Source organism: Tenrec ecaudatus, chromosome 8 (assembly GCF_050624435.1).
Source record: "Tenrec ecaudatus isolate mTenEca1 chromosome 8, mTenEca1.hap1, whole genome shotgun sequence".
In the NCBI taxonomy this organism is placed as follows: domain Eukaryota; kingdom Metazoa; phylum Chordata; class Mammalia; order Afrosoricida; family Tenrecidae; genus Tenrec; species Tenrec ecaudatus.
The window spans coordinates 93861947-93879508 of record NC_134537.1 but is presented as its reverse complement, the minus strand read 5'-3'; the positions used below and the strand labels follow the sequence as shown (position 1 = coordinate 93879508).

Below are 17562 nucleotides of genomic sequence, written 5' to 3'. Positions count from 1 at the left end.
TCTCAGAGGCTGTAAATTTTTATCAGAGCAGACAGACTGTCTCATGCTTATCCCTCAGAGAAATTTCAGGCTTTGAAATTAGCAGCCCAAATCACTTACATAGGTCTTAGTTAATAAGTGAATTTAAAAACATGATATGATTATGAAGTCACCAAATTTTAAATTGTTGTGATATTACATAAAGTTACCTTATATAATTAATTTTCCAGACATAAAATGCATTATGCTCCTGTAATCTCACATTATTGTCATGGTGATGGTTCATTACAAAACTGAAGTGTAGAAACTAGCAACAATTCAGATATATGGCTTTTAGCTGATAATTAAACAGACATACCCATAAGTAGTAATCAGAAATAAAATAAAACTAACTCCTAATGCACACACAATACAGATATGTCTCAAGTGCACTGTGCTGAGTTAAAGAACCCAGAGCATCCATATGCCATTTTGATGAAGTCAAAACTATAACCAGTCACCGCCATTGAATCTATTAGGACTCATCATGACCCCGAAGGACAGACTGGAAGCTGCCCCTCAGCATTTCTGAGACTGTGACTCTTCATGGGAGTGGAAAGCGCTCTCTCTCCAGTCGAGCAGCACCTAGCAGTTTAGAACTGCTGACCTTGCATTACAACCCAGTGCGTAACCACGACAGCACCTGGGCTCCCCAGTCAATAGAGATGGGAATGAGGTCAGTAGTTGGTTGAGTTTGGGGTGGGGAATGAAAGATCTCTAGAAGAAGGCAATCCCACGTGAACTTTTGAGTTGATTGAACAGTTCTTTCCAAGAATGTAGTGAGAGAATACTCAAATATACATATGTAGATATGACAGGTTATTTGTACATACGTGTGTACCTGTGCTACACATATATATATCCCTGAAGGTGGGAGAGCATAAGCTACGATCACAGCATTTCCTATTTACAGGAACCCTCTCAAGGAATGAGTCAGGAAATGAACACAGCAGAATCTAGGCACCTGCTCATATTGAATAGTTAAGTTTTCCAGCAGTATATGAGCGCTTATTAGCTTTTCTCTTTCTTAGCTGAATAAGACTAGCCATTTTGTGTGTCCTTCCTACTAATTGTGTATCACAATATGAGTTAAATTTGCCGTGCCTAAAAGAACCAGATGTAGAAAGGGGCGCTGGAAAAGCACGGGTTTCCGCAGTGCGGTGGCTGGGGAGTTGCCCCACATGTGTGTAGCCAGAAGGGAGGAGCACTAAAACGCCGCTGCCCTTATTGCACCGCCAGCAGCTTCCCTTGGTAGCATTACTTAGCGTTCTGATGCTGTGGATTAACCTGGCTATTTGGCAAATGTTTTAGGTCAAGTTGACTAGAGAAACTAATCCAGTGACACTCACATATGCTTAAGGGGGAGCTTTCTATCAAATAATTGTGCATCAGTAAAACACCCCAATCCAGTGGGGCCAGCTCCAATCCCAAGTATGAAGACACACACACACCCTGCCCCACTCAGAAGAACGCAATTCAGAGGACAACACTGGACCTACAGCTTGGGAAGAGGGGCACATCTGATTAGAATACATGGGAGAAACGAAAAGGGATGGAGAGGGAGGGGAGGGCAGGACATCCTGGACCACCAATCCATGAGGACGATATCCCTGCTCGGAGCAGACTACACACAGAGAGGACCATAGGGCTGGCCCCACTACGAGACAAGACGTCCCTCACTAAACCATAGTGCTGTGGGGGAAAATATTGGAGACACCGTGTGGGAATTGTACACAATCTGACCCCATCATGCTGGGGTGAAACACTAAGGGCATGCAACAGAGCAGCAAGGGGAGCAAAGTGATTAAATCCCTGGGGAATACCAAAAATAGACTTTGGAGACAGTGTGACACCGCATCAGACCCGACTGGAACTGGAAAACACTCGTAAAGGCCAACAAACAGACCTTGAACTATTTATAGGCCTTCCATTTTTGTCAGTGGCTTTCTTTTTGTTATTGTTTTGCTGGTCTTGACTTCATTTGTTGTTTCATGTGGCTTTGCCAGGTTTTTGTGCTTATTAATGTATCTGCATGTCAATCTAGCAAAGATAGGCAGGATAAATAATTCAGAGATGAAAAAAAAACAGGACCACCAGTGGTTCTGGCGGGGGGGGGGGGGTTGTGCAATACAGGAGAAGGGGAGGTGGGAGAGAGGAAGTGGGGGGAAGGGACCAACCCAGGGACAAAGGAACAAGTGAACTAAAATCAGTAGGGAGAAGGGCATAACATGCCGAGTGGGGCTTAATCAAGGGCAGTGTAGCAGCAAGGAATTACTAAACCCGAATGAAGGCCGAACATGATGGTGGGACATGAGGAAAGTAAAAGGAAATCGAGGAAAGGTCCCGGGTAATAGAACTATGTACTCATATCTATATGTTAAGAATTAAGGTGGCAGATGGACATTGGGCCTTGACTCAAGTACTCCCTCAACGTAGAACACTTTATTCTAACAATCCAGCAATCTGTGATGTTCACCTTCCCTACACAGTCGCTGAAGACAAAATGAGTACATAAGTAAATATGGTGAAGGAAGCTGATGGTGCTTGGCTATTGAAAGATGTAACATCTGGGGTCTTGAAGGTAAACAAGTGGCCATCTAGCTAAGAAGCAACAAAGCCCACATGGAAGAAGCACACTAGCCTGTGTGATCATGAAATGTTGATGGGATCAGGTGCCAGACATCTAAGACCCAGAACAAAATTATACCCAAAGTGAATGGAGGGAGCTGGGGGGACATGGAGTGGATACCCAATGCCCATCTGTAGACAATTGGACATCCCTCTACAGAGCCAGAGGGAAAAATGAGCAGTATAGCACCAATGAAACACACAACTTTCCTCTAGTTCTTTGGGTGCAGTATAGCACCAATGAAAACACAAATTTCCTCTAGTTCTTTGGTGCTTCCTTCCCCCCACTATCATGACCTCAATTCTACATTACAATGTAGACTAGACCAGAACATGCACACTGTTACAGATAAGAGCCAGGGGAGGGTTGGGGCAGAAAGGGGGAATCTATCACAAGGATCAACCCCCATCTCGGGGACGAACAATGGAAAAGTGGGTGAGGGGTAATGGAGGACAATGTAAGATAAGAAAATAATCTATAACTTATCAAGGGTTCATGAAGGAGAGGGAAGAAGTGAGGAGCTGATATCAGGGGCTGAAGTGGGAATATAATGCTTTGAAAACGATGATGGAAGCATATGTGCAAATATGCCTGACACACTGGATGAATGTATGGATTGTGATAAGAGATGTAAGAGTCCCCAATAAAAGTATTTAATTTTAAAAAATCCCAGCCTAGTCCAGCTCAAAGTCCTTAAGTCCCTAGTCCATAAGTCCCTCTTCAGACCTCACACAGCCATATGCAATGATACAGAATGCAGGAAGAGCACAGGCTGGTGGGTGCCAAGTCACTTGGATCCAAGGTCAGTGGAAACAGGGCAGGGCTCTAGCAGCAAGCAGAGGGTTAAGGCAGAGAGCGGAAGAGGTCCTAGGACCTGCCTTATGAGAAGGCCACACCCCAAAGAGCTACCATCAGACTGTGACATGATTTACAGGTTAGATATCACCCCTACACTTTTATGTATCTTCAAGTTGACATATAATTATCTAATGACTATAGCAAATAGAATCCAATTCTGTGCATTGAATCAGTCCATAGCTTTGTATTTGCTGTACGCATAGCACTGCACAAGGTGCCATAGAAACACAAAAATCACAGTCTTGATCTCTGCCCAAGGCCTTCACACTTGTTTAAAAAGCAGCAGAGCGGCATTGCAGTGACTGAACATAGCAGAGGCTTTTGTGCAGCGTAGACTCTGACTGTATCATCATCTCTTCCACTACTCAGTGTCGCTGTAGCCTTATCGATTTAAAACCTTATCTTTAATACAGGGTACTAACCTCGGGTCTTTTAGGATTGTTATGAACATATGAGACTTCCAGTAAATGCTATCAGTACTGATGGGCCATTAGAAAATAATCATTTTAAGTGGCTTTGTCCATAATATTGCACTAGGTACTTGGCTTAATCTTTTTGGTTTCTCCTTTTTTTAGAGATGATGAAGAGAAAAAAAAATCTCCCTCAGAAGGTACCGATGAGAAGGCTAATGGAACACATCCAAAGACCATCACTCGTATTGGGAGTACTACCAATCCATTCTTGGACATTCCACACGATCCGAACGCTACTGTGTACAAAAGTGGCTTCTTGGCTCGGAAAATTCATGCTGACATGGATGGAAAGAAGAGTAAGGATTTTTTTTTCACTCTGTTTTATTCCATGTTTAGACCCCAAATTTAAAGTGAATTTGTCTCAAAGTGAAGGATGAATAAAAATGATGTTTAACTAGAGAAGTAGGCACTAAGGCTTGAAAAAGTCTTTAGCTCTAAATTGAGAATTCTGTATGGGACCTATACTTCCTCAAGTCAGATTACAGAGCTTTAGAAAGGAAAAACAGTTTACAGATTACATGGTGGTGGGTGTTGGTTTGATGGGTTTTTTTGTTTTTTATTCCCAACTTTCTATTGTTTCTACAAAATCATATGAAATGTCTATTATCTGCTAGTAATGAAAAATGAAACAGTGAGTAAGGTGGACCAGGTTCCTGTCTGTCTGATGGTTGGTTTGTAAAAGAAAGAATAATAAATACCGTAATAAACAGATACTGCGTGGTGGGGGTGGGGGTGGGGGTGGGATGAGAGCCACAGCATATGTGAGAGAATTGATTTGGGGAAAGATGGGCAGGTGAAATATAGAAGAACATGGCATTATGGGTATTGGGACATTGAAGGAATCCTATCTAATCATTTTAATTATTCTGAAATCTGAAACATGATTGCCCATGGGAGGTAATGGTGTGACATTTGGAACGAGTGCTGCCACGCCACATGTGGGTTTTGTTAGGCCGGGTTGTCTACAGAACCCAAACCAGTGACATTCACATACATAGAAAAAAGAACTTGATATCGAGAAGTCATTTTATACCAAGACGACATCCCAGCCCAAGTCCATGGGTCTGATACATGGGCTCTCTTCAGAGTCATGTGCCCAAAGGTCAGTGATGCAGAAAGGCAGAGCAGCAGAGTAAAGGGAAAGCTCAGAGGCAGTGGGTAGCAAGCGCATGGATCCACTGTTGCTGGAGACCTACCAGGGAATCAATAGCTCTCAGGTGGGGTGACCCACATGAAGCCACCCCGGGAGGCAAACACCTGAGTCGTAACAAGCAGGAAGGGTGACAGGACCATGAGAGAGAATATTTCACTGGGTCTCATGAAAAAGCCCCCAAAGAGGCATCATCAGGCTGGGACCTAATTGAAAGACTGGACCCCACCCTACATTTTCACACAGGGAAAAGTTGACATAAAATCTAACCTTCTGATGAGGCTACAAAAGTTCCTGAAAAAAATTCCATTATCTTTCCAATCCTTTTTTCCATGAACTTTTTGAAGTCTCCTCATGTTTGCAATAATCCTTGCACAAGATGAATAACAGCTGATACTCATGCACATCATTAGTAGACGATATGTCTAGGTGGCTTCACCCACCTACCAGCACACCACAGTATGACGGAAAATACCATTTCTCTGTGGCTAGGCATCGTAAAAAAAAAAAGAAGTGTTAACCTATTCGATTAGATTAGAACCGAGAGCACCATTGTAATGAAGGGGCTTTGAGACAGTGATTTTTGAGCACATTCCTTAATGTTCCCAACTTGTTCACGAGCGCCTGCACCAGGTTTGCTGTGCTCCGTCTGCCCCGGCCTGATGGAACATCGTTTTCTGACATAGTACTGTGTCAGAACTTTAATGGTTGCAGTAATAGCAAGACAAATGAGCTTAGGAGAAAGCGTACCTGACGCCGAGGGATTGATGATCAGCAGAATACTCACGTTTGTCTACATTGGTTTGCATGTCAGTTATGTCCTTTCAGGAGGAATCTGTACCCACTGGTTACATGTTTCTTAGCAGCACTACAAACCCTCTGTGGAATGGTGCCACCGGAGAGAATTCTCCTCACATTTCAGATTCAGCCTCTCCCAGTGTGTGTGCCCAAGGGAGGGAATACTGTGATTGACAGAATCAACTTAGTTGAGGTGGAAAAAGGGAAAGTTTCCCTAAAGAAACAATAAGATATATTTCTGGGTTGTTCTTCCAAACTATAGATATCCATTTTCCCATCTTCAGTACAAACCCTTTAAAGTCAGTTCAAAAATGCCTTTGCTGAACATTATGTGGTTTTATTTCTATTACCAGAAATACGCTCCTCCCTCTCCAAGATTTCATGTCTAGCTGCTGGCTCCCCCTCCCCCTCCAAGATGTGTTCCAGTGCCCATCACCCTCAGTCTGGTGTTGGTACACCTTCAACCGTTACTGCTGTTAAATGCCATCGAGGTGGCTCCAACTCATAGTGACTGGGTCAGACAGGAAAAACGTCCCGATCCTGTGCCAGGTCTCTCCTGACAGCATGGCCAAAGTAGGGGAGAGGAAGTGTTGCCCTCTTGAGCTCTAAGGAGCCTTGTGGCTGTACTTCTTCCGCATCATTCTTTTTGCAGTCCGTGAGTCTTTCCATCTTCTTTGCCAGTACCATAATTCTGACGCCTGGCTTCATCTCTGGTCTTCTTTATTCAGTGCCCAGCTTTCAGATGCATAAAACACAATTGAAAATCCCAGACTGGGTCAAAGTAACCTCCTTGCTTTGCAACACTTGAAAGAGATCTCTTGCAGCAGATTTACCTCATGCACTGCATCTTTTGATCGCTTTTAATATAATTCCAAATCCTGTGTGGGGAACACACGTGTCCTGTCCACCCTGATAAATCTTACTTGGTCTGGTCACTGTGACCTTTGCACATACATGTCAACATGGCCAGGTGCTTAGGAAAAGTGGCTCACTGTCAAGGGAGACTGAGATCGCAGCTCTCCAGAGAGATTCTTTTCTCACAACGCCCTGATTAACGTGTGTCCGAAGCTCCGCTTGATGTGGCGTCTTTCTCTTTAAAAATTAACTTTCAGGACTCACTTTGTCAGATTGCATTCTGAATTATTTAAAACCACATTTTAAGGACTTTAGTGGCGTGCTGTCTTTCATTTTGCATTTTGGGGATATTCCTCCCTGCAAGAGACAAGTCATGATTAAAAACCAATGTTGTGTCACTCAGAAACATACATGTTTCTAGACCAGTAAATCTGGCAGGGGAAGCTTTCAGACGTCAGGCTTGAATAACAATGTATCAGTGGGTGGGGTGTAGTAGAATGAGAAGGAAGACCAGGAGAGTTTTATCAAGCCCACATTAAATAGCGTGGAAATCAAGACAATGGCTAGAAGTAGTCTACTGAAACTATCAGTGTTCTAAATGATCGTATTAGCAATTATGAAATCATGTCGGTATTAAGGTTTCATGTGATGCATTTACAAACCAGTCATTGACGCTTGACCATGTGAAGTATGTACATATGTATGGTGCCTGCATCGTCATCAGCATCCCCACTTTACAAATGAACATGACCTTAAATATCCTAGCCAAGTTTGTGTAACAGTACATTGGGCAGAGCTGAAGCCTGGCTTTGGCAATCTAACTAGCTTGTTGTGAAAACCAGTAAATACTAGAACACGTGGTTAGAAAGCCTGTAAGTGTTTTGCTGCGTGTGGCTTTGGTCGGTATCGCTGCATGACGTGTTTTTAGAGGAGCAGGCATTTCGTTGGCCCGCGCTGCGCTTTTTAAAGCAGAGTTTGCATGAATCGGGTTAAGCATTTTCGAGCTGGCGGCAGTGCCCACAGTTCCCGGGCTTCCTCACTCACAGTGTTCCCCGGCTGGCCCTAGGGTCACTTGAGAGCTGAACCTGTGAAGCATACAAGAGGTGGGCCATGCACATACTGTATTTCTATTTTAATGGAAATAAAGTGGCAGTAAGTGAGTGCTATTTTTAGTACACAGCCTACATAAGCTGAGTAATGCATGTTTCTTTATGAATCAAGCATTGCAGGGACTCGCATGTTAAGTGTAAGTGCGATCCAGAAAGTGGTTACAATTTCAACTGCGCGATAACGATTGTTAAGTACATAGAGGAGGAAGGAAGGCTTCAGAAAGTTCGTGGGAAAATTCCATGATCTCTTCTTCCATTTTCTGTCCATTGTATGAAGCCCCTTTGGACACTGTGAAGGTACCACGTAAAACGAAACCTTCAAAATTGAGGGAGAGACGTGCAATTCGGGCCATGCAAGTATTTTCCAATAAGAAGACATAGATAAGATAGGACAGTGAAGTGGAAGAAAGAACATAAAAGTAGCGGTCTACAATATTTATTATACGTTATAATATGGCCTAGGAGGTAATGCATACAATGCGGGACAGCAGCTGTACTTCAATAAATGGTGCTGAGGGTGTGTGTGTGTGAGAGAGAGAGAAAGAGAGAGAGAGAGAGAGAGGGGATTTTGATGCTTCAGGTGAGTTCAAACTGTCACCCTTTCAGTTTATAGCGCAAGCAAACTATTTGCACTACTCTGGAACATTAGACATAGTGGTAACTAAAAAAATAATAAGATTAAACTCACTTTCCTTGGGGTGATTCCTTTGAGAGTAAGATGCAATGGTAGAAAGATATTCTTTAGGCATACGATAGTACTTACAAATACTGAAAGGAAGTCAGGCATTAAAAAGAGGTTTCTCAGGAAAGCGCTATTGGAGAAGGTGGCAAAGGGCCTCCAAGAGGCCAATTGTATGGCCATGTCACTTCAATATTTTAAAAATTTTATAATCATATTATTGGAATTCAGTTTAAACTCAGAATTCACTTTTACCCTCCTCAGTTTTGTTTCCAATTTGAAATACTAATTGCTTCGAACGATATGAAAGCCGTAGTTTCTGATTTCGGTTTTAGGTATTTTAAATACACTTTCGTGTGGATTGGGAGGTTTGGGCAGCATCTCAAGCTGACAGTGACTGTCTTACACACCTGTCTGTCATAGAAAGTTCTGAAAATTTAGTCGCCCTTGTCAAATTTGAGAGAACAGATGTTCTACTGAGTCACTCAGACTGAAAATAGAGTTCATAATGGCAACGCAGGCAGAATGTCTGCTATTGCAGGACCCTGGGAACAGTAACACTATAATTAAGAGATCATAAAAGTGGAATCCCCACCCTTTCAAGACAGAGTCTCCTGGGGGTGAATCTCTAAATGAGGCCAAAGCAGAGCAATTATTTTAAAAGTAGGTTCAGGTTCACCCCACCGCTTCCACTTTGCAGATCTGTGGAGGCCATGTGTCTAATAACGCTGTTCATACAAAGTCAGAGAGCCTCTTGAGCCCTCAAGTAGGAATTTCCCACACAACAGTCTAGTCGTTTGGGTGTAACTTGACCCGTTTTAAAGAATGTTGTACGTTGTACATTTACACGAAAGGACTAAGTTTTAGATGCAAAGTTTTAAAACCAGACCTTCCTTACAGTGAAGGGAAGTTGGCTAAAAAGAGGCCACCCACCATTCTCCTGAGAAGCAGTATTTTTGACTTGGAACCATAGAATTTCAGCTGTCAATCCTCAGTACCCCACCTCCGCCCCAAATCTGTGTTCAGGATCTCTGACGTATTCGCTGCTGAAATAGAAATGTGCACTTTCACTGTAACGAACTTTAGGGAGCATTCTTGCTGTTGACCTAACTCACACTTACATTTTTAATTACACATTGCAAAATCACTTGGGTGGGCACCTCTGTTGTGGTAATGAGCCCTGATTATGTCGTGGGCTAAGCTGCTAATGCAAGGTCAGAGGTTCAAGCCTCTAAACTGCTCCGCGGGAGAAAGATGAGACTGTTGGCGTCCATAAACACGTAGTCTTGGACACCCAAAGGAGTCGTTCCACTCTGCCTTGTAGGGCCTCCGTTGGTCAAATTCAGCTAGAACAGTGGGTTTTCTCTTGGTTTGGGTTATGATATCTGATACAGTGTACTTAATTCTTCTCTAGAAATAGGATGAAAATCTGAAACTGGAAATGCAGCTAGGATGATGAAAATGTGTGTATATAAACCATCGTCACTGGATTGCTGTTGCCGGGTGGTGTCCAGTCAGTTTGGACACATAGTGACAGAACAGAACAGCCACAGAGGGTTTTTCTTTGTCGTGGTTACAAGTTGGGTCACTAACCGCAAGGGCACCAGTTCAAACCACCACCCACTCTGTGAGAGAGAGAGAGGTGGGGCTTTCTACTCTGGTGAAGGGTTACTGTCTGTAAAACCCACAGAGGCAGTTCTACCCCGCCTGTGGAGTCGCCATCAACTTGATGGCAGTAGGTTTGGTTTGGGTTCAGAGTTTTCTTGAGAGATGCCCACTGCCAAGTGTTTCTCCTGTGCAGCTGCCGGGCAGGTTGAAGCTCCACCATTTAGCTCAGAGACAGATGCTTAGCCACTGCCCCAGCACGCCTTTATCACTGCATAGTTCAGGCTTAACAATGTACGCTATGGAATCAGATCGGCCATTGAGTCATTTAAAAATAAATGGGTTCCTACCAATGACTGTGCCAGTTTGCTCCCTCTTGGGTGGGGGTGGGGGAGGAAGGACAGAAGGAGAGACCACTGAGTTGGAATCTTTGAAGCCGAGAGCTGCATTCATTGTCAAATGGAGTCTTTAAAATCTTCTGACCCAAAGACAGTGGATAGGAGCATTTCACAGGAGGAACCGCTAATGCGGGAGCCTTAGCACCGTCAAGTGAGCCTACTGCCAAGGAGGTGCTGACAGGGAGAAAGGAACCCGGGTAACATCGTTTGTTACCAGCAGCCCCTCAGAGAGAGAAAGACAAGACTCTACTCCTGTAATGGGTTCGAGTCTTGGAAATCCACAGGAGACACTTCTGCCCTATAGGATCACTATGAGTCTGATTCGACTTGATGGCAATGCGTTTGGTTTGACTTGGCTTGAATTGATTTGACACCAAGAAAAATCCCGAGACGGAATTTTAACATCTGCATGTCTTCCTCCTCACCATCACAGGGGAATGGCCTACAAAAGGCCCCTTAAATGGATCGAGTAGGGCAATACAACGTCATGTTTTGCTGACATTCTATAAATTTGAAAAGTATTCTGCTTAAACTGGTGCTTGAATCCATACTAAAGAGAAGAAGCACCTATCACATCCCGATATTTGTGATCCCACAGCAAACGGTTAGAATGTTAGCGTCTTGATAGCGGATGTCCCTGGGGGTTAGGTGGATGACTTGATATTTGTGTGTGAGAATGATTTCACTATTATATTTTTATTATTATGGATACATAGTAATTATAGAAGGGAATCCATATTTTATGTTACAGAAAACATGGTCCTGACATTAAGGCAATGGAATTTTCAGATCATTAATGAGCTCTAATGCAGTCTAGAATCACAGAGGAAATGTTTGAAAGTGAATGACAGGTATAAAAGCTATACTGAATATTTGATAACGCATGTTCCCAATGCAAAAGCAACAGTAACTTATGCTAAGATTGTGGTACTTTTATGTCTTTCTTTTTAAAATCATCTCAGTGGTGCCTGTAGTCCTGCTTGCTCTTAACCAGTAAATGGGGGGAGGGGGGGTGAGTTGCATTGCTTGCTGGCCAAGTTTGATGTTGTCTTAGGAGCATTTCTTTATTTTCGGAGCAGCCTTGCCGCTCTGGATTATTTGAATTCACCTGCAGCAGCTCTTGCCCGGGGGCATTTGGAAGGTGCCAGTGGGCCTCAGGCTTTTTCAGAGTCACCATAGCTTATTGGAAGTACTATTTGTAGAAGTGTGTGCTCAGCAAGGTCTGTGGCTGCCTAGGCCTGGGTCATGAAGTGTTTGTGAAGTGCCAGAAACTGCTCTCGGTGTCACTCGATAAGCCACCGGTCTGATTCTGAAGTTAAAGTAGTACTTCTCAGACAGACGGAAACCAGTTAGCCTATGTATGTATGTATGTATGTATGTATGTATGTATGTATGTGTATGTATGTATAGAGTGTTGCTCTCGGAGCTTTAAGAGATTATGAAAACACCATCAGAATCCAATGTGCTTCCTAAATAGAGATATCGCCATGGCCTACTGTGCTTGGCTTGCTTGTCCTTCAGTGGGGTCTTATCTTTTACAGACGTGAGGTAGTGGAACTTCAAAGACCTTTTGTTTGTCCAGCATTTTAAGTTGGTTATTAAAACACAGCAGCTTCTCTGGCAGCCTCCTTCAGTCAGACATATTTCCATGGGAATTACGAGATGATGTTTGTATTTCTTAGAAGCTTGAAGCCACGTGCGCAGATACACTTTTCCCTCCGTCTGTTGTTGTTCTTGTTCGGTGCCATCAAGTTGGTTCTGACTTGTGGTGACCCTGGAAACAACAGAAGGAAACACTGCCGCCCTGCTATCCTGCAGTGGTTGCCCATTGGGCGGCCACTGTGGCAGTCCACCTCCTCAAGTGGCTCCCTCTTTTTCATTGCCCTACAGTTTACCAAGCACATGCCCTGCGCCAGGAACTGCTCCCCTGTGATACTGAAAGTTTGTAAGATGAAGTCTTGCCATCCTCCCCTCCTACGAGCACTCTGGCTGTACTTCTTCCAAGATAGATTTGTTTCATCTGTTGGCAGACCTTGGTGCTTTGAACATTCTTTGCCAGCACCGCGTTTGAAATGCCAGTGGCATAGTTTCCAGCGTCACAGCAACACACGAGCCACCACAGGGTGACAATTTGACAGACAAGCGGTAGACTCGTGTCTGTAGAGGGAAAAGACCCCCAACTTAAAATGAAAAAAGACAAAAGACGTTGGCTTTACACCAACCATGACTGCATGCAACACCCAAGGACAGAAAAGAGCTGCCCGAAGGGCATCCACGGCGGATGTCTATCTTCATGGAAGCAGAGGCCACATCTGACTCCCTCTGAGTGACTGGCAGGTTCGGCTACTGACCTTTTGGCTAGCAGCCACATGCTTTAAGTACTGCACTAACAAGACATCTGAAAAGACCCAGACCTACAAAGATTTTTTTTTTAAGCCAAGACAAAGTGAGAGATCTGCCCATGTGTGCCAGACCCAGGAAGCCAGCAGAGTCCACCGAAACAGGGCAGCTGCTAATTCCATGGAGAGAAGTGCAGCTGAGAACACTGGCATTCACGGACACGTCACTGTCAAAGACAGGGTAGCATCCCGGGATTGGGATACATCTATAATTACAGATTTTCAAGAAGCTGTGTAGGTTATAGGCTTGGCTCTGGGAAGTTAGGTGACTTGTCCTAAATCCCAGGAACCCAGGGTAACAAGGCATGAATTATGTTCAAGTTTACTGGCTCCCAATCTAAGGATTTTCCTTTTTCTAATCCAGTAACACTTTGAGCTTGAGCATGTGGAAGGGAAATTGAAGCCATGTTCAGAGTGACCCGGAACCCTCCAGGGGACACCCTGGACAAGTTATTCTTGTGGTTTACTTTGTCTTGTTCTGTGCTGTTTGAGTATAGCACCCTAGTCCCTTTGCAGCCCCTGGCGGCACAAACAGGTAAGGGCTCAACTCCTGGCTGCTGCCTCAAGCCTGCTGCCAAGGAGCCTTGGAAGACAAGTCTGTTTCCAGGTGGTCACAGCCTTGAGAGCCCCCTGCGCCCAGGTACAGAGGCAGCATGGGTCGCATTAGTCAAAAGGAAGTGAACAGCAATCATGGAATTTCTATTTCTTGAAATTCCATCCATAGTTTTGTAGAATGCACACGATCAAATGCCTTTGCGTAGTCCAGAAGACACAAGTCAATGTGTTTCTGACATGTCCTGCTTTCCACTAAGATCCTCCTGATGTGAGCGAGGATGTCCCATAGTCCATGTCCTCTGGTGAATTTCAATTGAACTTCTTCCGCTGGTTATTGCTGCCAGTATTTGTAATTCAGTTTTTCCTTGTATATTATATTAATGATGAATAATTTGCACACTGCACTGGATCGGGCGCATACCTGTACCTCTAGCAGCCAGCTGTTTTCCAAATTTACTGGCACGGTGGGTGGACGCTTTCAGTGTTGTGTACGCTTGGTGTGGAATCGCATTCTGTCAGTTCCGGGAACCTTGCTGGTGGCTAGTGCCTTCAGGCAGCTTAGACTTCGAGCTTCAGGGCAGTTAGGGGTCCTGCCACCTCCTGACATGGCCCTGACATGTTGAGTAATTCTTTGTGGTACAGCTGCTCCGGGCATTACCTTTCATTCTCCTTTGATGCTTCCTGCATGGCTTACATTTCGCCCTTCAGTACTGCAGCTCCAGGCTTGAACTTTTTCTTCCATTTTTACAGCTTGAGAAGTGCCCAGAAATGCCTCTTGGTTTTCTAACTCGGGATCTTTGTGCGCTTCGCTCTAGACTGTGACTTAGTCTCTTTGAACAGCCCTTCTGTTGAATTCTGTCCTTAATAATGTCTTCCATGTGCTGTGACTTCTGCATGTTCACGAGCAAGTTTCAGAGTCTCTTCTGACACCGTTTGACCATTTCTTTCTTTTTAACGACCTTTGGCCGCTTCCTGTATGAGGCCCTGCTGTCATCAAGACAGTCCTTGTCATCAGTATTCAGTGCCTCACCACGACTCTTGACGGGGCTGTGAATGCAGGAGAGATGCACTGTATCTGGCTCCTGTGGACTTGTTTTCATTTTCTCCAGCTGGAATTTGCATATAGGCAATTAATGGTCTGCCTGCCTGTCATCCCGGCCTTGTTTTCACTAATGCTATTCAAATTCTCAATGGTCTCTTTTCACAACTTTCGTCAATTTGATTTCTGTACATTCCATCAGATGAGGTCCAGTTCTACAGGCCTGTTTATGTTGTTGAGAAAAGTACTTGCAATGAATGAGGCATTGGTCTTGCAAAATTCTCTAATGTGACCTCCAACTTGATTTCTATAACCAAGAAAGACCATGTTTTCCAACTACTGGTGGAACTTACCTCTTTCTAATGTTTGCATTCCAATCACCATTATCAATGCATCCTTGTTGCACGTTGATCAGTTTCAGACAGCAGAAATCTGTAAACCTCAATTTCCTTTTCTTTACCATTAGTGCTTTGTACACAAATTAAATAGTTATATTAACGGATCTTCGTTATGGATGTATGGATATTATCTGATGTCTGACAGTGTTGTGCATTGGGGCAGCTCTTTTTACAATGCTGTTGATTGACACTGTTTCTCTTCGGTCTGTACTTGCTGACTGTAAATTGTCTGATCATCCAATTCAAAGTGGCCGCTGCTGGTCCGTTTCAGCTCTCTGGTACATAGGATCTCTACCTTCCGGTATGCCGTTTCATTTTTGACAAATTCCAGTTATTTTAAAAATTGTTATACTTTGTATGGAGCCCTGGTAGCTTAGGGGTTACGTGCTGGGCTGCTGTCCACAAGGTCAGCCGGTCCAAGGGAGAAAGAGGAGGCTTTCTACTTCGTCAAGAGTACAGTCCGAGAAACCCACCGGGGCAGTTCTCCCCTGTCCCGTGGGATCACTGGGAGTCAGAATCAACTCTGCAGCAGTGAGCTGGGTTTGTACTTTGTTCATTCCACATTCTGATTATGAACGGATGCTTGAAGCGTTTCTTCTTCTTTGGAACTGTGCCTCAGCAGCAAGGGAAGGGGCCCAAAGCTTTGCCCGTGTGCTCCATTACAGGTGACTGCACTTGGAGTTGACGCCTCCCCATCTGAGGAGCTGCCCTTTTGGCACTATCTCAGACGATGCTCTGCATAGGGTTTCCAGTTTGTTCTGTTTAGTCTGTCTTAGTCTATCAGTTTGTGTCACCATGGTGGCTTGCATGTTTTCGTGGTGTTGAAAGCTAGGTCATAGGTTCTTCAGTGACATCCATGGGCAAGTTTCAGTGGAACTTCCAAGCTCTGGCAGACAAATTGTAATTCTACCACCTGTTCTAAACCTGAAGATTATTGATACCATCAGTTGCTTAATAATCGTGTGACTCATCAACCAACAGTAACGTCTGTTATGCACAGCTTGGCCTCATTTGCCACTGTGTTGCTGTAAAAGCATTTAAGCTGCGATGTTAATTAACTTTTATAGTAGTGCTTACAGGGATACCTGAGGGTATTTTGTGAAAGGAAGTTAGAGATAAATGCATTTGCACGGTCTTTGCCTATTCATAGATGGGTCTCTCATCTATGAATAATTAATATCTATAATTATGTATAAACAATTCCAAGCCAGTAGCAGAAACAAGTATCCCTTGCCTGCGTTGAATATACAACTGCCTGAGTAATGTAGCATCTAAGGTGTTGTTTTGTGCCAAGGTAGAATATCTTTTCACATTGCAAGAGAGAGGCTTTTAAGATTTTCCCCCATGACTCTATTTCGGGGCAATAAATCTACTTTTAAAATGTCACATTCCTTTTACAAACCTAATATTGAGGCATCTTAGTTATACTTAGTGTTATGTGCTGTCAAATAAGTTCTGACTCGTAGCAACCAATTGTACAACAAAACGAAACACTGCCCAGTCCGGCATCATGTTGTCATTGAGCACATTGTTGGAGCCACTGTGTCAACCCATCTTGTCGAGGGTCTTCCTCTGTGTCAAGGCCCCTCTACTAATTAGCCCCGTGTAGAGTAACTGTGCTGGGCACTTGTTTGTTTCCAAGCTCATCCAGGTGGGGTTTATTCTAGAATGCCCTCTTGGGACTGTGTTTCATCCATTAATAGGATGAAAGTGGAGGTGGGTTGCACAGAGCGGTGACATCCATGTTTTTCTCAGATTCTTGGCCTGGCAGAGCCTAGACAGGCTGCCTTCAGACCATGACTCAAGAAGTCATTTACCTTGGAGAGAACTCCCTCTACTGACAGTCTGGAAAGGTGGTATTTTTGTCATCTTACTGTGTGGGGTGGGAGAAGAATTTTTCAAACCAGCAAGTAGGAAAGAAAGGTTAAAAACAACAGAACAGCCGGTGTGTGCACCCGGTGTCTTTCTAGCCCTCTATTGCTCTGCTATTAAGCTTGGAGAAAGAAGATCATCAGAGACCCCGGGTGAAGAGCAGTCAACGTGGGTGATTGACGATAGAGGGAACTCCCGTGTGGTCTTTGAAACAGGACAAAAGAACCCTGTGATCTTAAGCAGAGTCAGTGCTTCCGTTGAGAAACAGTGACGTTGGAGTGTGTCTGGAATGGAATTTTAAAGGTTGGCACAAAGCATTTATTTTTTGGTGGGCTGAAAAGTAAACAACCCAATTTTCTGCAACAGATCCATCACTGCTCATTGCTGGCTCTTACTGCTTAGGAATAGTTCATCCCTTCCTCGTTGTAAAAGAAGGTTACCTGTTTTGGGGTTTTTTTTTCATTAAATACCTTTATTGGGGTCTGTTACAGCTCTCATTGCAATCCATCTATTCATCCATTGTGTCAACCACGTTTGCACATATATTGCCACCATCATTTTCAAAGCATTTTCTTTCTACATGAGCCCTGGATATCAGCTCCTCCTTTTTTCCCCTCCCTCTCTCTCCCCCCCTCCCTCCCTCATGAACCCTTGATAAATTATAAATTATTATTTCCATATTCATCTGCTATCTACCTTCACCCAGTTTTCTGTTGTTCATTCTTCT

General features: G+C 43.9%; 1 protein-coding gene across 5 annotated transcripts in view; it reads left to right on the top strand.

The window, feature by feature from the left end:
• The window catches only part of PSD3 (pleckstrin and Sec7 domain containing 3), a 527311-nt gene that overhangs the window by 443975 nt on the left and 65774 nt on the right, over positions 1-17562 (top strand). For all 5 annotated transcript variants that reach the window (XM_075556571.1, XM_075556567.1, XM_075556568.1 and 2 more), the window contains one exon: positions 4081-4274. In XM_075556571.1, coding sequence (XP_075412686.1) covers positions 4081-4274 — 194 coding nt within the window. The remainder of the gene's footprint in view (positions 1-4080; positions 4275-17562) is intronic.